Source organism: Cryptomeria japonica, chromosome 3 (genome assembly GCF_030272615.1).
Source record: "Cryptomeria japonica chromosome 3, Sugi_1.0, whole genome shotgun sequence".
In the NCBI taxonomy this organism is placed as follows: Eukaryota; Viridiplantae; Streptophyta; class Pinopsida; order Cupressales; family Cupressaceae; genus Cryptomeria; species Cryptomeria japonica.
Genome location: NC_081407.1, coordinates 387,776,331 through 387,803,515, shown reverse-complemented (window position 1 = coordinate 387,803,515; position 27,185 = coordinate 387,776,331). Strand labels below are relative to the sequence as shown.

The following is a 27,185-nucleotide window of genomic DNA, read 5'->3' as shown; positions in this document are numbered from 1 at the left end:
ACCTCCTTGACACGCTAACAAGGAAAGGACAACTATTTACGTGAGGGGAAGAGCAGGACAAAGCATTTAGTGAATTGAAATCAAGACTGATCAGTGCACCTATCGTGGCATACGCAAACTAGAACAAGGAGTTCCATGTGCATGTGGATGCCTCCAACTATGCAATCAAGGCCACATTGGTGCAAGTGGTTGTACAAGGCTACTCTCCAAGGCTTAAAGGAACTACGGTACAACTGAGTGAGAGGCACTGGGAATGTTGTACTTCGTCCAAATGTTTCGCTACTACTTGCTGGCAACACCCTTCGTGTACTATGTGGACCACCAAGCCTTAATGTATTTGGCAAACAAGCCAATCATCCAAGGGAGGATGAGTCAATGGTTGCTACTGTTGCAAGAGTTTGCATTCACTATTATTGTTCGGCTAGGGAAGAGTCATGTCGTCGGGGACCAGTTGTTACACATTAGGTTGGGAGAGCCACCTAATGGGGTGAATGAGGACTTCCTAGATGCTCATTTGTTTCAAAACACAACATTGTCGCAATGGTATGAAAGCATCGGGGATTACTTGTCCACTTCTACCTTCCCAAGAGAAATGCCCACAAGCCAAAGAAGGAAGTTGGCTCTTGAGAGCAAAACCTTCCAACTCATCAACATGTTGCTATACAAATTGGGTCCTAATCATGTGCTATGGAGATGTGTAATGAAGGAGGAAATCTCAAGAGTGTTGAAAGAGGCACATGAAGGGTTGGTTGGCAGCCACATGGGACTAGATGCCACTGCATGCAAAGTCCTACTGACACAAGTGTGTTGGCCAAAATTGCATATGAATGCTCGGGAATGGGTTGGGCAATGATACCTGCCAAAGAGATAGCATGCCACTAAAGTGAGACTTCATGCCACTATTCCCTTTGCAACCCTAGGAAATTTTTGAGAGGTGGGGTTTGAATTTCACTGGGCCACTAAAGGTGAGTCAGACAAAGGTGCAAATACATAGTGGTAGGCACAGATACCTCACTGAATGGGCAAAGGCGAGAGTTCTCCCTGACAACACCGCCTTAAGTATGAAAAAATTCATATATGACAAATACTAACAAGGTTTTGCATCCCACTATAGATTACAAGTGACTGAGGAGTACATTTTGTGAACCATGTCATCCGATCGATGACAACAAAGTTTAAGATTTTTTACAATCTTTCAAGTCCGTACTACCCGTGAGCCTATGGTCAGGGAAAATCGATGAGCAAAGTGTTGGTCTCCATAATATATAATTCATGTGGCATGGAAGATGAAGACTGGGAAGAAAGACTATCAATGGTACTATGGGCATACCACATGGTTGTACAAAGTGACAGTAGGACATACCCCATTTCAACTAATGTGCGGGCAAGAGATCATGGTTTCAGCGAAGTACAAGGTGTCAAGTTTGAGCATCATTGTCAAGAACCGCCTAGAAGATATGAATATCTTGAAAGAATGTCTCCTTGCCTTTAATAAGCTCGATGAATGGAGAGTGATGGCATAGTGGGCAACGGAGGTCGTACAACGTTGACGAAAGTTATGGCACAAGCACCTTCGAAGAATGAACTTTATGTCGGGTCAATTGATTTTAAAATATAATAGCCACAATGAACTCAAGCCCAAGAAGTTCAAAGTTTGTTGGTTGGCACCATATAAAGTTTGCAAGGTTGGCAAGAATGGAGCAATCAAACTAGCAACTCTCAACGACAAGCATATCCACGATCCTGTGAATGGATCCAAACTTAAGATTTACTAGGAATGAAGACCCATAGTAGCAATCAACATGTTGGTGTATGCCACCTATGGTGATTGGACAATAGGAAGGGAGGAGACACTGCAAAAAGACCGAGTGATCAAAGAACAACCATTTGCATTAGACAATGGATCGAGGAAAGATTGGCAAGAAAATAGGTTGAAGGCATTGTGGTGTCACACATCCACAAGCACTTGATGAATGCTTATTTTGGTACACCTACACTCTGGATATGTCTAGCTGGCTATTGGTGATGGAAAGCACTATATGAGGGAATATGCCAAGGGTATTTAGCCTATGATATTGATGAAGAAGCGGAGAAGAAACAAAAGGATGAGCAAGCCGCAAAAGAAGTGGAACTGGAAGAGGACTTGGAGAGAGAAATTGATTTATGGAAAGACAATTGGGCCATTGCTAAAAGTTGTAAAGAAGGCAGATGACTAGTTTGTTGTCGAAATTCACTCTAGCGAGTTACCCACATCAAACTCACTATGGCAAGATATCCCCAACCTAATCAGGTTGATAGAGGTCAATAGAGAAGATACAACCTGGTACCGATAGTATGGAGGTTGATATGTTGACGAGCACTATAAAGGTATTGGAGGTACAAGTTGTGAACAGGAATTTTACAAGCGTCTATTGTTCACCTATTGGTGGTAGTATGCGTTTGAGGTCAAAATGAGAGCTCGGGATGAACCTAGGGGGCTGAAGAGAAAAGCTGACGTTAAGGACGACAAACAAACCAAAAAGTAGAAAAGTGAAGTAGATAGGGAGGTAACTAGAAGCTGTAAAAAATTGACAAAATTAAAAGGGAAAAATTATGATGGAGCAATAAGGCTAAAAAAATTAAAGATGAAAAGAATAAGGTTGGGAAAATTTTGGAAAAAGATATCTTTTATCAAAAAGTTAAAAGTTAAAAAATATGGCGGCGTTGGTGAAAGTAAAGAGAAATATGACAAAGGAAATAAAAAATATGGAACGAAACGAAAAAACTAAAACAAAGGCAACAAATAAAAAGTGCTCAAACATAAAAAATAAGAAGGGGGGATGACATTAAAAGAATAATTTTTTTTTTGTAAGGTTAATAAAAGATTTGATCAAAAGCTCACCGTGGACAATAGAGACACTTATAAATTGCCAAGGAAGATTAGTTTCTCCTCACAAATATGTGAAGCCAAGCCAAACCTGACATGGGGTGCAACAAGGGCGAGGAGATTGGTGATAAGACCACACGATAGCAACAAGAACCTTAGGTTGTATGCCCAAAAGGATGCAAGGCAACCATGCGGTAAGAAGAGAAGGGAACCATGTGTGGTGGAGAGGGAGTCGTACGGACAAGCACTAGGAAGACCATAAGGGAGGTAGGAAGAGAATAGGATACAACCATTGTACGAGTTGAGGCCATACACACCAAGCATCTTCACGCCGTATGGAAAAAAGGAAGGTGTAAAGGCGAATGTGGGAGACAAGACAAATCACCATATAGAGACACAAGTAGACTGTACGACAATAGAAACAAGTTACCATACGGAAGAATATGAGGGAGGTCGTATGGACAAACAATCGAACAAGGTCGTATGGTGATGGTCCATATGAGGAAAGGAATTCTAGTGCGTATGTGAGAAAGGAATTTGCCAGGCCGTACGTAGCAAAGGCACAACAACCTGCTAGGTCGTACATCAAGGTGTGGAAAAAGGAACATGCTTGGCCATAAAAGGAAGAAAATAACATGGTGAAGACGAGTTGGGGTAATCCATCTGAAAGCCATGATTCTAACAACCTGCCAACCAATAAAATCAAGGATAGAGGTGAGACATTAGTTGCAATCATGGCGGGTAGTAGCAAAGGACATAAGCATGCTAGACCTCACATTGTAGGAGTGAAACAAACGAATGACGAGCTAATCACCACCGACTCCATCACATGGGAGAACCTAAAGGGCAACAAATGTAGAAGTTGGTGGTTGAATGCAGATGATCATATCCTAAAGCATGTGCTCCGTAATGCATCCATAGACAAAGCCTGAGAATTTGAGCCCTACCTGCGGACCATGGTGATATACTACAATTGAGTGAGGAGGGAATCAGCTATTGACTACAATGGTTGCAAGGTGACCACTTAGTATCGACTAGTAGACTTCACCAAGGTGTCGGGTATCTCGTCTGCTAGGCACTATGTAGGGAAACCCAAGAAGGTGAGTGCAGAGCACGAGTTGTTTACTCAGGGAGTGCGTCGACAAAACTTGATGGTAGAAGTGCATGTGAGCATACATAGTTTAGGACACATGGGGTTGAAAAAGAACTTCCTTGCCAATACCGAGAGGAAATGCGTTGGATTTGCTCAAGTGTCGTCTCATGGGCGCGAGCTGTGCATCAGATGTGGTGATCTGGATGATTGAATATATGATTAATATAAGCATGGGGAGAACACATAATTGGGTGAGGGGATGATCAGAAAGGATTCAAGAGTTCCTCAACCTCCGCCACAAAGCTTATTACATGACTCAACATGCTATCAGGTTGTTCTTGGATGTTATCTGTATGCAAGTACATTCCAATAAGTGTGGAGTATTAAAACTGGATGGCACATAGAGCCAAATTGCCCTACAACATTTTATTGGGTTAACCTAGGTAATCAGGCAGCTGGGGAGGATACAGTATCATTGACTATGCCACAACAGAGTAAAAGGAAACGTCAGCTAGCCAGTAGCCCACCCATTAGTGAGGGAGCCACCATTACAATTTCTTCCCCATCTAGTGAGGGCACTACTCCTAAGAGCACTAGTTCTAGTTCAAGTTCAGAGGAGGATGATTCAACAGAAATGGCAAACACGTATTCGGTGCCAATGCGACCACCACCTCCACTTCCAATGAAGATTGTTGTGGGAAGTAGTATCGTGGGCAGTATTGCGTTTGCACCTACCATCCACTACACGAACACTCTAGTCCAATACACTGTCACGAATCACTACACAAGAGGGTGCCCACAAAGCCATCTTGGTGGCCATCATAGTGAGATGAAGGGTGCCAACTATGACAATATCAGACATAGTGCTAGGTGCCACGATGCTAGGTGTCGCGACCACGGAGGTGCCAATTGCCATTGATGCCACAACCACACCATTGGAGAGGGGATGAGAAGCTACAAGGGTAGATAGTTGGCTTAGTTAGTTCTAGGAGACACCAGCAGCCCCTCCCCTGCCATCACCTAGTGTCTTGGAGGATTTGGAAGTTCTACCAACCAAAGGGGGGAAAGTCACACACTTGGTCGATGAAGGAGAGATGGAGCAAGGAATAGTGCAAGAAGTAGTTGCATGGGAGCATATAGTCCATATTATTGAGCTTGTAGAGACAGTGCAAGTAGAGGCAAATGAGACTAGTGAAAACGGCACATAGGAGTCTGCCACTACTTCCCAACTGATTAAGGCTAAGGCCAAGGCCCCAGTAGGTGGGGATTTAGACGGTTCCAACGAGGATGAGACCCAAGGCATGCATATTCAAATTTCAAAACCAAATCCTCATGGTGTCTTGGGTATAGTGCAGAGGTACTTGGCCGAACTAGAGGATATCACCTTGGTTACACATGAGGTGGCAGAGCTTTCACAATAAATGGACATTGGGCATGTGCCACTTGTGGCTGATGAGGCAGAGAAGATTATCATCTTTATGCAGATAGGTTGTGAAAAGGAGCTCTTATGTTGCTTCCTATCTAGTGAATGGCCTACTACAAAGACCCTAGAGATGCAAGAGGTATGGCGCCTAGCATGATCGACTGTAGTGGGTAAGCATGGCAAAGTGCTCTCGACACTCCACAGTATGGATACTTGCTTTCGGGATGTTTTCTATCAGATGAAGCAAGCACACACTTCCTTGGAGGAAGTTGAGACAGTGAAGGAGAATGCACTCACCTAGGCGGAGGCTGCTAGGGAGACTAGGAGGAGGGAGTTATCTACAAAGATGGCCCTTGTAGGGGAGCAACTTTCTCAATAAACATAGCTTACCACCTCTGTGTGTGAGCGTCATATGGATTTAAAGGCATAGATTCAGAGCATGAAGATTAGTTGGAGCAGCAGACGGCTGCCTTGGCAGGGAAGGATATCATGTTGGCAAAGCTGGAGGATCGCCAAAAAGTCATGGCTTGAGAGTTGAAGAAGTCCAAGAAGGATTTGATGGAGGTGGTGCAAATGGTGAAGAGGTCACGAGAGTGAGAGATGGTGGTAGAACGCAACTTGAGGCTCCGTATGGAGCAAGTGCAACATCTTCACCAAAGGCTTTCCACCCATAGGGCTACATCCATTCTGACGTCCTCCACTTGTCTAGGGAATTCCTCTCACCCTCTTCTTAGTGATTTGTTGTTGTACATAGCCCCAATTTTGTTTTAGTCATTTGGAAGACAACTTCTTTTGGGGGGGAGGATGATGTAGTTGGCAGTTTTTTCAGTGTTAATAAATAATATATTATAGTCAGTTGTGTAATGTCATTTGTTCCCGAGTGGGTATTTGTTGGCAGTCTTAACCAACCACTAGGCACTATTTATGTATTCATTCTTTCTCAGGAATCGATCATAATTTTGGTATATACATTAAACTTGGTAATAAAGATACATCTTTTTGGCCATATTCTGGTATTTACTATTATTATGTTGTGTTGTATGATATGGTTTCATTACTGTTTACTCCACATAATCTAAACTAGTTCCCTACAGGATTAAATAAATATCTTCTTGTTTAGGGATCACAACTCCTTTTAAAATTTGTGTCATCTATAAAAAATGAAAGTTATATTCACTATTCTTGGCATCTACAACTAATTAGAGTTAGATTAGCACTTGTCATCCTTTAGTACTAACATGGCAAACTCTCAATCTTCTCTATTGATTTTTTTTCTTTGTTTTCAAACTCCATTCTAATAGGAAGAATTTTTCTATACCCATGAACGGGTTGAATGTTAACAAGTAAACACAAGTCAGGCAGTCTCTACCTTTGCCAGAGTTACACAAGCTAAACTTTTATGGCACTTCTAGGGCCAAACTAGGAAAGGCCAAACTCGGCTGCATCTTAAGAACTGATAATGGATCTTTTGAGGAATCTTCTTCTATTGCTATCCTTAAAGCAACCAGTAATGAAACCAAAACATTTCCCTTGGTTTAGGGTCCTAATTTGGCTTTGTTCAAAATGTAAGACGATTGCTAGTGGTAGGGGATTCTTAGATAATTATCAACACAATGGAGAGGTCTTACTCATAGTTGGAAGTTGGATAGCATTAAGAGAGGCCCAAGTTATGTGGTTGGCATTTTAGTTGTTAATCTTCAAACATTGCTACAAGGAAGCTAATAGGCCTGCATCCAATCTAGTAAATGCCTTTTAGACAAAGAACCTTTGTCACATATCTTCAATTTGAGCGTTGATGATTGGACAAGACCTGAAAGGCCCCATGGCCCAAGATAGCCTTACATACTCCAACTTATTCTTGCAAGTTGCAAACCTAACCTTATAGCTAAAAGATCTAAGTAAGAATAATAATTCAAGGCAATGATTGAAAAGTTTCTTTAATCTTTATGGGATGATGAGATGGCTTGAGAAATATTTAATAATTATGTTTAATCCCATGAGTTTTCCCCTTGATAGCACTAAGGTACAGAGTATGTAGGGCAACTAACATTTGTTTTGGCTAGCCTGATTAATCAAGGTGCCTGTATGTAAGTAATGTCAAGATCGACAACCAACTACCTTTACAAGACCTCTCCTTCTTTGCTTTCTTTCCATTTGTTAATTTTGTCTTCACCATTCTGTGGTCCCCTTTTGTCCTAGTTTGGCATGTTTTCTAGCGAACTCAAAATTGAAAAATAAGGAAGAATAATTTGTAGGGGAGGTTTTTGGCTTGCATGTAAAACAACTTTTCCATGTTTTGTCCTTTGACATGGCTATAAGTAGAGTAGTGTTGAGACATGACTACTTACAAGAGAATTGAGAGGGAAAGAAGAATGATCGAGGTAGACTTGGTCTTTAAAATAGCATACATATTAGAGAGTAATTTTCCTATGGGTTTGTAGAAAAAGATTCTAGAATCCAGTGAGGAGCCTACTAGAGATGAAACACTTGCTTTTGCTAAAAGAACCTAGGATTTGAAGAAGTAAAAGAAGAAAAGAAAAGGGAGGAAGATGTACCAGTGACTGAGACAAAGCATAAATATCTCCAAAAGATGTTCAAAGTCGTTAAAATAATACAATAACGTGAGTAAATACATTTGAAAAGTGCATGTGAGGATGGATGGAAGATGTTTAAGGTTTTGAGCTCACCGTCTTTCCTTGTCAACAACATTGGATGTAACAAGTACTATTAAATGTTGTTAAATATTTCAAATAGTTGAATTTTTAATTATAAATCTTATTTATAATTTTATTTTTCCAATATATATGTGTATAATAATTTTCTATCCCGCAATCAGCCTAAACCCATGCACTCTACTTTTAATGATAAATTGTTGTGCCTATCTCATCTCTATCTCCTCTACTTATCCTTGTTTCCTAGTAACTATGTTAATCTTCTATTTTACCGATTCGTCAAGGGGTATGCTTGGATCTAGGTTCAATTTGTAATTGGTCCAGATCCATTTCCAATATGTGAAGGGATTTGACCACGGTGTAAATAAACACCTGTGGGTATTTGTACTCATTGAACCGATAATGAATTCATCAAAACAAAATTCAGAAAATTAGAAACGTTTTTTGTTTCTAATTTTTTACTTTTCATTAACCAGGTGAAGAGATGTGCCTTTAGGTACTAATCCTCAGCTCTCATTCCAGCAAATGTGATTTATCAGTACTGGATAAGTGTCTGCTTCAAGACTTCAATAATGGGCTGTGACAACTGTTTGGAAGCTTGAATTTGGCTGACAAATTCTTCATTTCATTGCATTTCCACACTGCTCATGCAAGCTTTGTCGCAATAGTGGATCTGCTCAACTAAGTTGTCTATTAATAGTGAAAATGTCACCACCTTATCCAACACTAAAAAATCCCAGTCTTGGCTGTGAATTCTCACTTGTTTTTTCTAATAGAATGGAAGAATGAATGCACAAACAGAAAGAAAACTATTAGATTGCAAGCCACATCTATGGCACTTAGCGGATGAGAGTGGGTCATTTTGAAAGAAATGGGAATTTGGAAAACTCCACTCATGATGTCAACCACATTTTGATGCCTAAACTTATTTAAACTGTCTAAAAATCTTTTACTAAAGGGCACAAGGAAAAAGAAAAGGATGTGGCGGGGAAAATTAAGTGGTGAGGTGAAGATTTATTGCACGAATGGAGATCAACCCGCTTGCTTTTCTTATAAAATTTGACTTTAATAAATATCAAACCCCTTCAGATTTCAATATGTTTTGAATTATTAAACATTATATAAATGATATGGCCACATCATTACATAGTGGGGCTGTAAATGGGATATCAGAGAGATATTAAATGCATACTGAAGCTTCTATCATTATATAGTTGGTCTATATAAATTTTAATATTATTAATTTAATAAAATATTTTGAAATCTAATCTTTTAATATCTATAAGTACATATTTATGATTTTATATATTTTTTTAGAACAAATCTAAACTGAATCTAAGTCCAAAAACATTTTTGCTGAAACCACATGCCGAACCCCCTACCCAGACAAGCAACTTTGATAATCTCCACCATGGGTCTTATATTGCCTCCATTAAGTCCATAGGAGATAAATAAGGCAAGTTGTTATAAATCATGATCCTAAAAATAGTCAAGGTGTTAAATGTTATTCTTACCAGACTCCATCACATGCTAAAACAATGAACTCGTCATCCTCACACAGATCCACCTATATTAGTACACCAAAAATGATCAGCAATGAGTCGATCTGTGATAATAAAAACTAGTAATCAAACTATATTAGGCATGTGTGGGTATATTGCATTTCAAATGGATTAAGTCACATACGTTATTTATATCTGGATCAGCTGTTACAATTTGCTTGTCTGCAGAGAGAAATTTATTTTGTTTGAATTCCATGTCTCCTGTAGCCAATGAACAAACAAAACTTTAAATATCAATATGGATGCAATCTTTTGGGGGTCAACTCATAAAATTGTGATCACTTCTGGGCCAAAAATAATTTAAAAATTAGGCCAATTTATTTTTGAGAAAAAAACATGCACACAATGGCTTCAAATGTCTGCGCCAAATTTGTGTCTTCTTGATTTTCAGACAGCTAAACTCAAATTTTCATTTAGAGACCTTTGATAGTCAAACATTCTCAAACAACCAAAAAGTGGGACACATTCAGGGACACTTGGTGGTCAAACAACACCAAATTGAGAAATAGAACTGCTACATCACTGACAATTTTAAGGACGATGCTTCGTAAACAGGCACTAATGATGAAATAAAGGACACGGAAGACAAGAAGATATGCAATAGCAACAAAAACAATCCAAATCAAAGACAAAACATCATTTATATAATATTTGAATGGCACACTTTCATGGGTTCTGCAGACCAATTTGGTCCAAAGGACATTAAAAATCTGCTTATCCTTAAACTAGTTGAAAGCATTGTCAGTTCAAGAAAACTTCTAGCATACCAATAGCCCTGGCCAAATTTAAACTTCCGTTGACACGACCCGCATGAATAAAGCCTCCTGCCCGAAGAATTCTCTCCCTTTCATTTTCAAGCTCTGGCTTGTGGTCTTGTGACATCTCGATAGCCTCTCATATGTACACAAAATGATGATACTTCATAAGAACTCAAATAGATAAAAACATAATAAAAAATAAGAAAAAACTGAAGAACTAATAAATTTTAATCCACATTAATTTACAGAACAAGGAATAAGCATTTTCCAATTTCCCAAAGTGAACAAGAATACTAAATATCACATAATTTCTATACCCCTTAGTAAAATACCTGACCCTTCCTTGCAAGAACACAACGTGAATCACCAGCATTTGCAACAATAAGTTTACTGTCTCGTATAAGCGCAACACATGCTGTGCTTCCTGAACTTGGCCCAGAAAAGTCTGCATGTGGCCCCTATTTAAATAAAACAAGTTAGTTAAGTGGGTTGAACGAGCTAAAAAATAGAAGGTATAATAATTGAAAAGTGCCAACAATTATCATATAGACGATACACTGGTCATCTTATACAAGTAACCAAGGAGAAAATAAAATAGGAAATGGCATGATCCCAAAATGTAGTTGTAGAATTAAGCAAAGAAAACAACTATGAATATTATGGAGAGAAATGAATTACAACCATTCTCTTCAGGGTATGCCAGATTTCTGTGCAGTAGAAAGATTCCTTTTACCTTGACATCTTTTCCAAAAATGTCTTCATATTAATGATGTGTCCCCTACAAGCCCAGCTAATTTAGGTTGATGACATAATCCAAGGACCAAAATGTCACCTTGCCACTAGGTTGACCAATCAATTCTAGCATACCACATGCAAAAAACTAAAGCAGACGACTATCTATCTAAAAACACAAGTACATGAAAGATTCTTTTAAGCGGATAAGTTTTGAACCAATTGGCAAACCTCTTTGTAAGATAGGATTCTTTAAGTGTACACAGTTATTTGAAAATAAAGAAAACCCTTCTACTCAAAACATGGGCGCATCTGCCTCTAGTGCGAATTAGGCTTGGATGAATAGTTCTCATCTTTGTTTTATAGGGCCCTTAACTTTTAAAATAACACTTCCCCAATCTGGCCTACTTGCTCCATATTTAAATAAAAAAAAATTGAATTTAAATGTACATGAACCTAGCCCTATTATGTGTTTGAATTCGACTCTCAAGGGTTGCAAGGGTTAATATATTTGTGAAGGGGGGGCGACTTGTAAGCAAGTCCCATCATAGCACCTACCTTAGGATAAGAAAGTCAATGACGAGCTAAGCGTTGAGCGCTAGGAATTAATATGGGAGTGTGAAATGCTAAGTGCTACCTTCCCTTTGAGGTGGAAAAAAATTTGCCCTTAATCACTTTCATCTGTTTGAGGCAGAAATGAAATTGTCAAAAATCACTTCCTCTTGTTTTTGCCGGAAGTGAAATTGCTTAAGATCACTTCCATCCATTTAAGCTGAAATTGAAATTACTTAAAATTGCTTCCTCACATTTAAGGCGGAAATTTGATGAAAAAGATGTTTTTTAGCTTGAAATTACCTTGGAAGAATTTGTTAGATGAATATTGGAAATTTTGTCAAAAAATTCACAACTTATTTTTGTATTTCTTCACAAGGAATTTTATTTAGAAAATTTATAAGGAATTTTTTTACAAATTTTCTCATTATTTACTCCCTGTCAAGGTCAGAAAAAGGAAATTTCCTTGTCCATGTCAAATGTCATCTCTTCCATGCTTATCACTTCAAAACTCAAAATTTCCAGCAATTGACACTAACAACATTTTTGCAATTTTTAGCAACTTGACGATTTTGACGACATTTGAGCAATTTTCACAACTTTAGCACTTTGACCTCAATTTTCAATTTTGACGCTCATTCATGAGTTCTGGACTTGAAACATGAATTCCTAACTTGACGGGACACCCTAAGGTCAAGATGTAACACCCTTAAGATGTTCACAAATTACTCAAGACTAACCCTATCCTAGACTTGACAAGGCAAAACTTCTTCTCACAAACAAAGGTTAAAAAACTACGATTGCTACCAAGCTAAAGGCAAGTAAGCAAAAAAGCTATGGTAGAAAACGAAAAAGTGAGGGTCCCCATTTGCAATGGGGTGTGTATGTTTGCAACACAACAATAAGAAGACACAAAATTAAACCACGTGTGACAACATATTGATGATATTGACAAAAACCCTAGCATTTTAAAATAGACAAAATTAAACCATGATAAAGTAATACACAAAATATGAAGTACAAACAACAAGCTAAAATGTAACCTCAGAATATAGACCATTCACTTGGTATAACAATAAAATACTATCGCATTGGATGGAAGTCCAACCAAAATAAAATAAGTTTAAATTTTTTTATTTTGTTAATTTAAATTGAAAGATTCTTGTAATGTGCACGAAAATTATATTTAACATATTATTCATTTATTTGTATGTGTGGTAGAATTTAGTGTAAATACTATTTGTATGGCTTAAAGTTATAGATGTATTTTCAAACAGTGTTATAGCAAAAAATTGCCTACCTCTAACTCAAATGCACCGCCGCCTGACTCCTTGCAAGTTTGCAACTAGTTGTGCCTTCTATGCACATCAAGCAGCGAGCTCCCATTTGTAGTTGTGCCTAACAAGAACATTATTCATATAATATTTCGCCATTTCACAAGTTTTAAGGGTTTCATAGGTTGGTGGGAGATTGATTAAAGTTTCAAATGTGACCTGAACATGAAAAAATGGTTAAAAACTGCAATCAATGTTTTTTAGAAAGATGGGATTTTTTTTTGGTGGGTGGGGGGAATCTTTTGTGGGACCAATTTACAAAAATAGTTATAATCAGTATTTTTTGGAGATTTTTGCTTCTATGCATTAACTAGCAATACAACCCTTTTTGAATGATACGATCCATTTGGATGATATGGCAAGCTGTGGAAAAATAGTATAGCATCCCAACAAACACAAACTCTCTAAAATAGCTGAAAAATTCAAATAATCAACTCTAAAATTTTAGCAAACAAAATACAAATCAAAACACATAAAAAATGTGCATCTTCAACACCAAACTAGAATAATTTCACATTTTCAACACAATGGTAATTTTAGGGTGAAATCACTCTAACCCTCCTAACCAACTAGGAGGGTTTTCGTCCCCAAAGCTGGAATTCTAGAGGGTTTTTGTCCAAAAGGGATTATAGAAACTAAAGCCTCACACTAAGCAAATAGCAAATAGCAAATAGGAAAGTGGCAACCCTTTCTTGTCCACTACTCCCTCCTTTCATAACTTTTTTGATGAATATAATATTAATTTCTCCTTTTCGCTCCATATTCACTTTAATATTTTGTGATCTTCAACTATCTCTGAAATCACATATAATGGGGAGAAGACTAGATTTAATAGCTACATTGTCAATGTGCCTCTTGCCCCCATATCATTTCAATTAGTTATTTCTTTGGAAAATAAACCACTTGAGTAGCATGTACATTTTTCAGTGCTTCTAGCTTGATGCAAAAGTATCATTATTTGATCAACATTTTTCATGGTTCCCCTGGACATTCCTCAACTCTCTTGCCTTGTCTCAAGATCACCATTCTTTCTCCTTAGCCTAATCTATTCTTTCCATGTGGTTCCTTTCACACACAAGTAAAAGTGAACGAAAATTCCTAGAAATATCAATTCATTTAATAGTGCCTCACTTTCTAGATGAGGAAAACTCTAATTCTTGGTTTCCAACCAATTTATTATATAACTTTTCATCTACATGGGGGAAAATTCAGCTTTGGCTTTTGATAAATCATGTAGATTGAAAAAAATTAGGAATAACAATAGGTAATTAAAATTTTAGTGTAATGCCAATCTCAATAACCAAAACAAGGATGTATAGCTTAAAATGGCCAAACAACAACTTCCCCCCAATGGGCATCTAAAGCTCAACTTTGATGGAGAATCGCTCGGGAACCTGAGAACATATGGTGCTGACTTCATAACTCAGGATGATAGAGGTCGTTTGCGTTGGGCTGGAGCGTTAAGCTCCAAGATGGCACTAATAACACAACAATTTGCTGCGGTAAATGAAGGTTTAAAATTCTATGCTAAGAAAGGCCTCACCTCCATTGACATTGAAGGTGATTCATTAATCACCATCCACGTGATTATTACCAAGAGAATTCTAAATTGGAGGCTCGCAATGCAACGGATCAGATTTTCACTCACCTTGGGTACATAGGCGAGTTCATGATTAGATATGTTTACAAAGAATCCAACTCGGCAGCAAATTACATATTTAATCAAGCGATTTATCAAGATAAAAAAAATCAAAATCTCTAACCGCCTCAAGAATTGGAAGGACTTGGCTAATACACCAAGGATTGATACATCATGGGAAGAGGACATTTTGAAATGATTGAGTGACAGCATAAAAATCCCTGCAATGATTGGATGATTTCAATTTCAACACATATGAACGAGTCTCGTGTTTAAAAAAATCATATGCAATCTAGAGGATGACTGTGCAATCAACATCCACATGAAAGGAGTTGTAGTGGGGAAAAAGTGAACCTCTCCGATAGGTAGGTGAACACCAGTTGGGGACTCACTATTTGACCTCTCCACTTAGTATGCGGTACAAAGTGTATGACTGTCTGGTACCCCTTAGATAACACTGAATGTGTCATTGATGTCTTTCGACATAACTCTATGACACTCTGTCTAAAGACGCACACGTGGGTCTTAGATGACAACGCGACACACTGGTGTCCTATATGGACAGAGTCACAGATTCCATACAAAGGATAGACTATGATAGAAACGTGCCTAAATAATGAAAAAGTAGGAAATAACAATAAAATTGAGTGAGTACGACTAACTATGAAATGATAAAAGAGAAAAGAATAAAAGCCTCACAACTAGCCGACACTTGAAGCTCCCAACTAGCTCCTTGAATCAACTCGGCAACCCACACACAAAGCAAACAAAGACGAAAGGTTGTGGCTATGTTTTAGAGTCCTACCACAGTCAAACCCTAGTTTTGGTGTTTCCACCTCCACGAACAGCCAAGATAGATAGATAGATAGAAAGATGATGGAAAATGATAAATAGCGATACAACAGAGCATCTTCCAAGCACAAGCATAACACTCAAACAGCCACCTTAAGACTATCAAATTCGTGGGACACAAGGGCGGCATGTGTACGTCTCCATGACGCATTAGTGTCTACGAGTTAAACAGTCAACATGGTAAGAAAGGACAAAGTGGATGGCTGACAAGGCAAGTGAGATGAACAAAAGGGCAAGGCGGTTAAGGAGTTCTCCAATCAGTGTAAAGCAGAGGTGCTTATGTAGCGTAGAATTACACAGGGTGTAATTTATGACAATGCATTTTGCCCCCACTTTAGTGAGCATATTATTATTATTGAAATGTGATCTAAAGTAGAGATTACTGAGATTTGAAGGGGAAACAAAATCCTCTACCTGTGTGGAGATGCCCCCAAGGAAGAGTCTTGAATCTTAGAAAAAATGTTGTTGAGTTGTTCCATCAAAAACACGTTAGTTGTAGACAAACATGTTTGATGTAAAAGCAAATAACATGATACGACAGGCATTGAGATAACAGATAATGATAAAAGATAAATAGATATCGTTGGTATGGGCAGCAAATTGTGCTAGATAGCCATACGATAGGGCAATTTTCGATATAGTGGATTGGCCCCCCAAAAAGGCGATAAGATCTAGTGGTTTGGCCCCCACCAAGGCAAATAAGATAATGGTTTATAGATTTCATTGGTATGGATAGCGAGATATGCTAGATAGCCATACAATAGGGCGAACTTAGATCAAGTGGATTGGCCCCCACTAATAGGCAAACAAGATAATGGATTTCACTGATATGCGTAGCAAGTTATGCTAGATGGCCATATGATAGGGTGACCTTAGATCAAGTGGATTGGCCCCCACTAATAGGCAAACAAGATGATAGATCAAGTGGTTTGGCCCCCATTAATAGGCAAACAAGATGATGGATCAAGTGGTTTGGCCCCCACTAATAGGCAAACAAGATAATGCAAGATGCAGATACGATGATGCAAAAATTCAAAAATATGAAGGCATGGGAGGCCCCCCTTTAGAATGGTATGTGTGAAACACGTGTCATTCTAACAAGAAGAGATGTTGTGTTACGTAACATAACAAGATGTTTTTGTGGAATGCCACCTTACAAAAAATGACACATAGCACCCACAACATCAACAAAAACACAAAAGCACACGGGATCTGCTAATTCAGCGTTAGAACCCATAGCAGTTGAATAAGATGATATATAGCTGCATATGGGTGTTTCATCATGGTAGCGAACTATACGGATTGTATGAAGAAGGCACACAAGGACAAAGAGAAAATAAAAATCGGGTCAACATTAAAGACAGCCTAAATGCCCCCAATGCTTTGCATCGTCCTCGATATCGAAAAGCAAGATATGACAAATAGAAGAAGGGCGATTAACAAATAGAAGATTATGACAAAAAATCCCTTGTTTCCAAGCACCTACAAAGTGACTTGGGTCCTTCAAGAAAGCACATAACATATAAAGACAGATAACCTCTCGTTTCCAAGTACCAATGGGGTATCTTGGGTCCTCCAAGAGGGAACAAACATGTAAAGAAAGTACGAGGGAACACAAAAAGACAACCTCTAGTCTACAAGATAAAGAAAGAGAGGCACCGACCTAAAGGTTACCCACCAATAGGTCATTGTCCTCCCAATCTTGATCATATGGGGAGGGAGGTCAGGAGCGATGGGGGATAACTATACGAGTAGCGCCTAGTGTGGCACTAGTAGCAAGGGCTAGGGACAAACTAGATTCCACATTTTCGTCCAAAAGCTCCCAGGAGGAGAGGTTCGAAGATCATGTAAAGATCATCGATGGTGCTGAGATATCCTCTAGGGAGTCAAAATAACACTCATCAGAAGAGGCAGGTGACTCGACCCGACGTGGCGGAATAGGAGCTGCACTGCCAACCTCTTAAAGAGATAAACAAACTCTAGAGAAGGTGAAACCTCCTTAACAAAGCATACAAAGGCAGACAAAGAAACAAAAACCAAAATAGGCAAAGATATGGAAACTAAAGGTGTCGGAGTTGATTTTCGACGGCGAAACTCAGGCACGATGCCCTACCCAAACTTCCACTTCGGTTTCTACGAAGGTGAAGACCTCCAATCCATCATAGCAAGTTTGAGTACCCCAAGAAAACTAACATTCAGAGACAATTGCGAAGCAAATAGGACCGCATTGGGCACCACCTAGGTGTGGAGCATGTTCACAGGCTAGGAGAATGGAGGAACTTTTGGCAAGGAGGTGATCAAGGGAGGCTCCAAGGAAGGAGCAACGAAGACCTGCACCCCTTTAGGGTGAGGCTTGTCAACAATCCCTGGAGCAGATGGCAACAGTACAGAAGACGAAGCTTGAGCAAGATCAATAGGCTCAAAAGCAAGCACAAAAAAGGCAGAGACAAACACCATCGGTTCACTCACGGCACTCGCAGCAACTTCATGCTCACGGGCCATCATGCGTTGATGACACTTGCACTCACACGCTCGATTACAACATAGATAGGTTCTAGGAATGGAAGTTTGGGAAGGTTCAACAACATCATGTTCCATAGGAGAGGCCTCTAGAGATAGAATCGGTGAAGAAGGCCCAACCGATGAAGTAGGAGGTGTAGCTAACATAAGTCTCACATTCACAACCATAGGCGCCCTTCCTCATTTTACTCAAGAAGTAGTCGGAGTAATAGGGGACACCTTCGGGATGTGATGTGGGAGTCAATGGAGGTGAGCGAATGTCTACACTTATCATATTGAGTAGGACGAGGGATGTCTGCAAGGATGGGGACTTCAAAGGGAGGACAGGATGCAGACCTTGGCAACATAGGTGCCTTTCCTTTATTTCTACCAAGTACAAATGTAGGAACAAAAGACACCATTGTAGGTTGCCTGGTCCTAGGTGGATGAGGAGGTCTACCTTGAGGAACAGGTTTAACCTCAACCCCCGATGCAAAAGGAGCATAAGGTACTACCCACTCGAGCACATGAATAGATGGGGCAGTTATGTGTGAAGGATGAGGCAAGGAAACTGAAGGCTGAGTTGATGAAGAGGCCAACTTTATATAACAAATCACTGCGAGAAGTCATGGGTCCAACCAAAGCAAGTCAAAAATGGTCTAAGGTAAAACCTCTGTGGGCAATCAATGGCTGGAATCGAATGTCTTGGATTGTGTGCATTGCCCCTCATGAGAAAATTTTCAGCATTTATGAACGCTTGAAGGGATTGCTTCCATAGCAATTAGCTAGGGGATACCTAGCTTAACCCGGAATAGGTCCAATTCAAGAATGGCAATAGAGGTGGTGGAAACGGTTTTGGGTCCCACAAGGACCATCAAAGTGATATTCCTGAGAGGTGGAATGGAGAGCCCATCACGTGTTTGGACAAAGGCACGATACTCATCGTATCTCACCCTATGCCAGCCATTTATGAATAGAGCTTCCTCCGTAATGACATCGACTTGGCATGTGTGATCTACCATCACCTGTACTAGTGTGATTGTTGATCTTAGTCGGAATGTATAATAGAGTAGGTTCCTCGCTATAGGAAGAGCGTCTAAAGGTGTGAATGATATTTCCTTGTTTTGCACCTTCTAGCTAGGGGGCGAGACTAGAATGATAGTGAACATGTTGACAAAGGGGCCACCACCCGACTCGGGGTTTGACGATGCAGAAATGATAGAGAAGACAAATGAAAGAAATAGGAGATGAGGTTAATCTAAAGATGTGATGTCCCCATCTAGTTGACATCAGATACTCAGTGGGATTAGCCTATGATTCTGACCCTCATAGGCTAATGAGTTGGATAGAGGGTCTTATGAGGGTTGTATTCATCTTTAAGTTTCAGTATCCTCCGATTTGGCTTTCGTTTGGCTTCTTTTGGACTTCGTTTGCTACACTTGCTATTTATAGTAAGTCAGAAGTCATCGAGAAGGACCCCTTTCTATTTTTAGCAGAACATTTGGTCACATGGGGATTTATAGTGTTGACTCCCATTTCAGACAGCAGAGCGACATGTTGTGTATTTAGGGAGTTATTAATATTTTAATGGCCAAAATGTTATTAAATTATTAATAAAGGGGCTGATTATAAAGTTATAACTTAACTTTATAATTGAGGGTCATCTCATCATTAAAGGGGGGCATTTAATTAATTAATCGTGGCACATTTCTCAAGATGAATTATTAAATGCTGAAGTTCAAGTTATTATATCATTTAATGGCATTTAATGTAATTAAATGATTAAGAGAGAAAATCGAGCCTCTTTGCAAGAGAAATATAAAAGCCTTTGGAAATCGAACCAAGGCATCATTATTATGCATTTCGACTTCATGAAATTCTCTCTCTGCAAGCAGAAGCCAGGGTTTTCAGCGTGCAATCAGCCATTGGAGACTGAACAATCTTCATTGTGCAACCATTTGAAGAAGTGGAATATCTTTTGAATTTGGTATCTAGGAGAGCTTCATTCAGAAGCTCTAATTGTTCTTAATTCTATAGGAATTCTTCCAAGATTCAATTCGATTGAGGGAGGTGGATGAACAGGTCTGAAATCAGAGATAAAACATCACATTGCACATCATTTTTCTTGTTCCCACAGACCGTACATCTCATTATATTTCCAGTGGAACCTCCTTGCATAGCCGTACAGCTAGGGCTTGGGCAATTTGGCATGTGAAGGTGCCCAGAAATCCCAAATAAATTTCAGAAGGGGAGCAAAGGCTAGTGGAGCCTAAACGCAGCTTTGGAGAGCAAAAAGAGTCCATTATTGGGCATGAACAATCAGAACTTGCTGGCCGTACAGTCCCTATATTCTGCTGCAACTCTCTAGAAAGACAACAAATAGTTCTCTTCATTCTCCGAGTATGATGTAATATAAAAGGCAATTAGAATGATTGAATAAATTTATAGTTAATTTGCAGCTGTTAATTCTTCCTCTCATTGCTTAGTTTCATGCTTAATTTCTTGCCTGGCACTATTATTCATAAAAATCCAAAGAAAAAACCAATTTGTTTCAAAACACCAAACTTGCAAAACAAACAATCTCAGCAGTGGAGAAACAAGGGTTTCTACAAAAGATATGCAGGGTGGGTTCATGTTGGCTTCACCAAAATGTAGATGGGAAAAAGTGAACCTTTTTGATAGGCGGGTGAACACCAATCAGGGACTCACTATTCGACCTCTCCACTCAGGATGCGATACAAAGTGTATGACTGTCTAGTACCCCTTAGATGACACTAAACGTGTCACAAAGGTCTTCTGACGTAACTCTATAACACTCAGTCTAAGGACACAAGCGCGGACCTTAGACGAAAGCACGACACGCTAGCGTCTCATACGAACAGAGTCACAGAGTTCATACAAAGGGATTGCTGTGACGGAAACGTGCCTAAATAATGAAAAAGCAAAAAATAACGATAAAACTAAGTGAGTACGACTAACTATGAAATGATAAAAGAGAAAAGAAGAAAACCCTCACAATTGGTCCACGCTTGAAGCCTCCAGCTAGCTCCTCAAATTAACTCGACAACCTACACACAAAGCAAACAAAGATGAAAGATTGTGGCTGTGTTTTAGAGGCCTGCCACAGCCAAACCCCCATTTTGGTGTTTCCAGCTCCATGGACAGCAAAGATAGATAGATAGATAGATAGATAATGGAAAATGATAAATAACGATACAACAAAGACAATCGATAATATGCTATGGAGATAATAAGAGACAGAGGAAGAAGAAGATTGCCCTTCCACACCCAAAGTGAGAAGCTTGTCGGATGAAGAAGAAACCGGTCTTCCTCGAAGCATGATAACGATGGTAATATCAAAGAGCCAATTATGCAATGAAAGAGAGCTTCTAGACAAACTTAGATGCAAAAAACCAATAGAGTGATCGAATTCACAGCCGGAGAGATTGAATCCATGATTAGAGACCAAAAAATGGGCTTCAAAGGGGAACATATGCATGTTGGTCATAGGCGAATGTCAGTGGACGCGCACAGAGGCATTACGAGCATCTTCCAGGCATAGGTGTGACACTCAAATGGCCACCTTCACTATTAGATTCACAAGACGCTTGCGCGGCACATAGACATCTCCACGACGCGCTAGGGTCTACAAATCAAATAGTCAACATGGTAAGAAAAGGACAAAGCGGATGGCTAATGAGGCAAGTGAGATGGACAAAAGGACAAGGCAATTAAGGAGTTCTCCAATCAGCATAAAGCGAAGGCACTTATGTAGCGTAGGATTACACGGGGTGTAATTTATGACACTACAAGTGTGAATCCAAGCAGTTTGAGAGTTGTGTGGTGGAAGAGAGAAGCATAAATGATCCATCTTGGTTGCATACCTCACAAGCATTACAACGGCGGACTTCTTATCAGTCAAATGATGTTCCTATAATTGCAACCAGTGAATCCTAACAAACCAACTTAAGGAGGTGTTTCTACAGACGAAGACATAGGTGGTGAGGATGCGTATGATTTTGGAGAGGTTTCTTTAAAACATAGTGAGGACATCAGGCAACTTCAAATGAGGTGAACGAGCCATTAGCAGACTTGTGGTGGCTGCTCAGAGTTGAGGCTTCCAAGGCCCTTGCAAGCTTAAACAGAGATCGCAAAGAAGGCCTAGTTGGAGATGCAATATGCATTCTTGTAGCAAGGAAAAATGAAGACATGAAACAAGCTATTGCCTAAATAAGAGATGGACTGTCAAGAAATAACATGGAAACATATGATTCTTTCGTAAATTCAATGAAAATCTCTCCTGCTCAAATTAAAAGGCTACAAGAGGTCATTGAAGCATTCACATCATGATCTTCAACATTGGCTGATAGGTTGGCAATGTGAAAACATTTCATTTCAATATAAAGAGAGCTATCCACTCTAGAAGTAATTTGCCTAAAAAATAAAATTCAATGTAATGCTGAAATAATTAATTGTGGTAAGGGTGGAACTTACTTTGATTGATAACATCGAAGATTTCTGAAACTTAATCACCATAAAATCCTTCTTTTGGTGTATATGGATGAGTTGAACTTCTGTTTGTTCTCAGATGGCTACTTTCTAGTTGAAATTATATGTTGAAAGGATTTTGTTACTTAATCTTTTTTAAGTGGACCTCATTGACTGCTTGTCTATTCTTTTAACATCAGCAATGTTCTAGCTTTAGTATATATTTTTCTAATCATTGTCAACTCTCAAATTCACCCAAATGCAGGCATATACCATATTGTTGGAAAGCAATTTCTATGTAATTTTTGATGGTACAACTGCGCTTCTATGATTCTCTACTGAATTCCACCATTTCCCTATGCTTTTCGTAAAGATCAAGATTTCCCCCAAAAGTCCCCATAGTAGCTTGGCACGTTCCCAAAGTACCTCTTAGATATCTCTTTTGATACATATTGTTCATCTAATATTTTCAAGGTATTCAAACCATTAAAATTACATAAACATGAAGGATATGAGGATAAGGATTAACAAGGATACAAGTTACAGGTTCACATTCATCTCAACAATCAATTGCCAAATATAATACATCTCAAAAAGAATAGATTTCCAACTCTTTTGAGATAGTCTTCTTACTATGCCTCCTCACACATTTTATCATACTTCTAGCTGTCCATATTTTTTGCTTCAATGGTTCCATTGTTCAGTTTCTCTTGAATGCCTCCACTTATAAATTCAAGTATTAAATACTTTACAAGATAAATCTTAATTAATCTCTACAAAATTTTAAAAGATAATCAATCTAAATTTTGTTAATGACTAATTTATCTTTAGTAAGTAAAAAAATTGAACAAATATTTCATAAAGATGTCTAATACAGTGGTAGAAAGGAACAAATTCACAAACTGGTTCAAATGCCCAATTGTCTTCTTGTTTTTCATCTTTGCCTTCTGTATGCTTGGGAGAAGACCAAATAAATCCCTCCAAATAGCCAGTAAATCTGTTGAACTTATCCCCTAGTATAGCCAATTCTCTCCATCCTCTTTGTCCACGCATCATTTCATCCATCCTGCATCAAAAAAAGATTTGATGTATTAAAGCATGTCCCATTGTAATATACTAATCTAAACGCATTACAATGATATTAATCATAATAGAGCAAGAAAATGCATCAATTTCAATGCTTCCATATTAAAAGACTAACAAGAAGTAGCAAAAATCGCATCTTCCTGCATTGTAAGAAATTCTTATAAAATATCAGTAGAATATGTTCTAGAAGTTATTAGGCTCTATATCAATTTGCATATATGCAAATTGCTTTGCAAGCCTACGATTTTGATGATATAACTAGCAGCTACAAATTAGACTATATCTTTATATTTTCAAGGTCAATGATTTACAAGACATTATAATATGTCTTCTACACAATAGATTATATATCCATTTTATTTGTCTAGCATAGATAGTTAACAAAAAATAAAATATATCTACTTACATTTCTGCTTGGAAAAAATAGATATATTTATATTAATTAATACAGACTAAATAATTTCTATGTTGCCAGTTCAAGTTCAGATCCCGGTCCAGGCTTGTGGATTCAGCTAAAAAAAATTTGGGGTTGGGTTCATTTTGGGTTCATTCATACAAACACCACCTAAAAATCATATGTGGGTGTATATATATATATATAAGAAACAACATTTATATTTCTTACTGTTTTTTATTTTTTTATTTAGAAATATTTATAAACCTTATTTAAAATAATAAATGTTAATAATATATTATATAGTAATAATATATATTTACATAATAATATAACTATAAGTCTATAAGAATAGAATATTATAAATATTACAATATAATATATATAAATTAATATTATAATATATAACTATAATATTATAGAGAAATAGTAATAATATCATATTAAATATTATATTTTTAGATCCAGCACTGCAGCACTTTGCAGATCTCTCACACCAAAAAGCCATTTCTTTAAACATTATGTTGGCATAAATCAAAGATTTTATTTTTATTTCCAAGCATTGCAAAACTTCAATGAATCCCTACCACACTAGAACAGATCCCGAATCCAGTACGAACTGGACCCAGATCCGGCAACTTCACCCATGGACCTGATAACATAGCATAATTTCAGAGATTGTTTTTGGAACTATCTTAATAACCATGGCTGTAAACTCTAGGGCCAAAAATACCTTGGTAAGATCTCCAATTAATCAAAATCTAGATTGGCAACTTTGACAATGTTCCAAACACAAATAAAATTATAGGCAGAGGACAAAAATAAGTATAATCATTAGGAAGCAAAGTACATGTAACAGATATCATATATGTAGCGATTAGACAGTCAATAGCATAACATCGAGTCCAAACAATACATAATTAGAGAATTATCAACTGATAAAATAATAAAAGCTGCTCTTTGTCAAAGGGCACGTTAGACATAGTTGTTTTGGCATTTGTGCTCTCCATGTGGTGGGTTAGTGTTTTAATTTGTGCCTTTTAGTATGACACAAAATGGAACAAAAATGCAGTGGAACACTCTTTGAATTAAAAGGGGAAGCTACCCAACAATAAAAAATAATCTAATCTATAGAATATGCAATTACTATTTACAATTTGTACAAGTTTCTTGGGCCAATTCACCATTGTGTTGAATATAAATAAATGTGTACCTTTTTAGATTCACCTAAGGTTAAAGGCTGAATCACGCACTTGAACACAAGGCGAAATGTTTTTGTACTTTTGACTAAAAATAAATCCTACAACTAGATGCTTAAATTGTTTAGCTAAAAGCAAAGACTGGATCATGCAAGTACGCATAAGGATTAAATATGCCAAAAAATAGTAACACAAGACATCATAAGCTAAACATGGAAGTTGCATACAAAACTAAAAGTATTGACCTAACACCTACTACAAAACAAAGTTTTCAATAATTATTAAGTTTTAACTCATAAAAGGTAATTCCGAAAAGATAAATATTTACTTTTATCTAGCATGATTGTGAACCACCTTAGAAGATATTGTTTGTAAATTCATTACAAGGTGTAGTACTTGATTGGCCTCACCATTTTGTTGCCAATTTTTTGTATGGATTTACATGCATGTCTAATGGTTTAGCTTGTTGTCTTGTATGGAATTACTACATCCTATCAATGGCTGCTGGGTTGAAATTTTGTGCTTGATTCATCAGCTATGGATAAATTTTTGAGGCTTAATCATTGCTTTGAGAAACAAGGAGGCATTGTTGTCCTTCCCTAAGCCTGAAGGTGATAGTCTTGATCATAAATTTGAAGTGTTACGAATGCTCTTTTGTCAGAAATATTGTTTGTGAGTGAATTTGTTGACATGTTCAAGTGAATTAAGTGTGTTCTTCCTACTAAGAGTTAAGAAGTAAACATTAAGTTGTTCTTAAGTATCAAAATAAATCATTACGCATACATAAATGTATACCTTTCCTCAACAAATGATACAATCAAGAGATAAAAGTTAATGCCAAGACTGTATGTAATTACCCTGAAAGATGGAATAAACTAAAAGTTTGACTCAATTAACCTGGGAGATCTCTCAAAAAACATAATGAAACATTAATACAATTCCCCATCACAAAACATGCACATGTAACGTGAACAAATTTTAATTCATCACCACCTTGTGTATGTCCTAGTCTGAATCAAATAAGTCAGTATCCAACCAAGCTAAAATAATCAGTATAAGTTCTTATATCTAAAATATATTCAAGTTGGAATTGTTCATATGTTGTTTTACTATCCATTTTGTCTTCTGCAGTAAGCAAGATGACTCTTACTAGCTTTAAGCTAAATATTCACTGTTACCAAGACAGATAAACAAAGAGAGGGTAATGAAATGCGAGAGAAGTCTGAGGGAGTGCAAACTAAAAGAGGAAAGGCACAATGAAAGGCAAACCACTAAATGAAGATGATGATATAAAAGTACATAGAAGAATATAAGTCACAAGTTATGGGAGAATGTCCAATCAATGACTATTAATCAAATAAATAATATAAGTTGCAGAGTATGAAGAGTATTAACTTGTTTCAAATAACCATAAATACTGAACTTTCAATTGACAATCAGCTAAAACTAGCCTTCCCAAAACTTAATCAGTATGGAAAATATTTAATTCAGATTAGTAAATCAACTACTTCCTCAAGTGAAGCTATATACATCTATACATCATATCTCTGATTCCTTTCTTTCTATTCCATTCTCTCTGGCTTTATTTTGTGAATTTTTTTGAAAAGCATTTTCTTTCAAAACTTCAACTATTCAAATTTAAGGCTCTTAATATTTTGCGGGCTTCAAGAAAGTAAGCATTAAACTATTGAACTTCCACCTCCACAAGAAACTTAAAAGAAAACCTAGCTCACAATTTAAATTGAATACAACATAGACAACAAATTAAAGAACCTGAAAAAAGCTCTTTGAAGGCTTTCACATAATTCGCCCTTTGCATACACCTCATTTTTAACAACTTGTGTGTGAAGGTACTTGGCACAAAACTTGGCAACAACTTTCCCTGCAAACCAATTATACTCTTATTAGAATTTTTAAAATTTGATAGGTCTACTAGTGCAATATAGATGTGAAAAACAACCTTTAATCACATAACTGAAAATATTTACTAATTGTAAGTACAGCAATTCATGAAAAATACAATAGAGTGTCAAACC

The 27,185-nt window shown here is 37.8% G+C and overlaps 1 protein-coding gene across 4 annotated transcripts in view; it reads right to left on the bottom strand.

Moving 5' to 3' along the window:
- Positions 1–27,185, bottom strand: part of LOC131052981 (probable protein phosphatase 2C 60) — a 118,930-nt gene that overhangs the window by 16,145 nt on the left and 75,600 nt on the right. For all 4 annotated transcript variants that reach the window (XM_057987590.2, XM_057987592.2, XM_057987589.2 and 1 more), the window contains 6 exons: positions 26,923–27,031; positions 23,374–23,536; positions 10,707–10,832; positions 10,384–10,507; positions 9,741–9,817; positions 9,569–9,621 (listed from right to left, as the gene is read on the bottom strand). In XM_057987590.2, the coding sequence (XP_057843573.1) occupies positions 9,569–9,621; positions 9,741–9,817; positions 10,384–10,507; positions 10,707–10,832; positions 23,374–23,536; positions 26,923–27,031 (652 nt within the window). The remainder of the gene's footprint in view (positions 1–9,568; positions 9,622–9,740; positions 9,818–10,383; positions 10,508–10,706; positions 10,833–23,373; positions 23,537–26,922; positions 27,032–27,185) is intronic.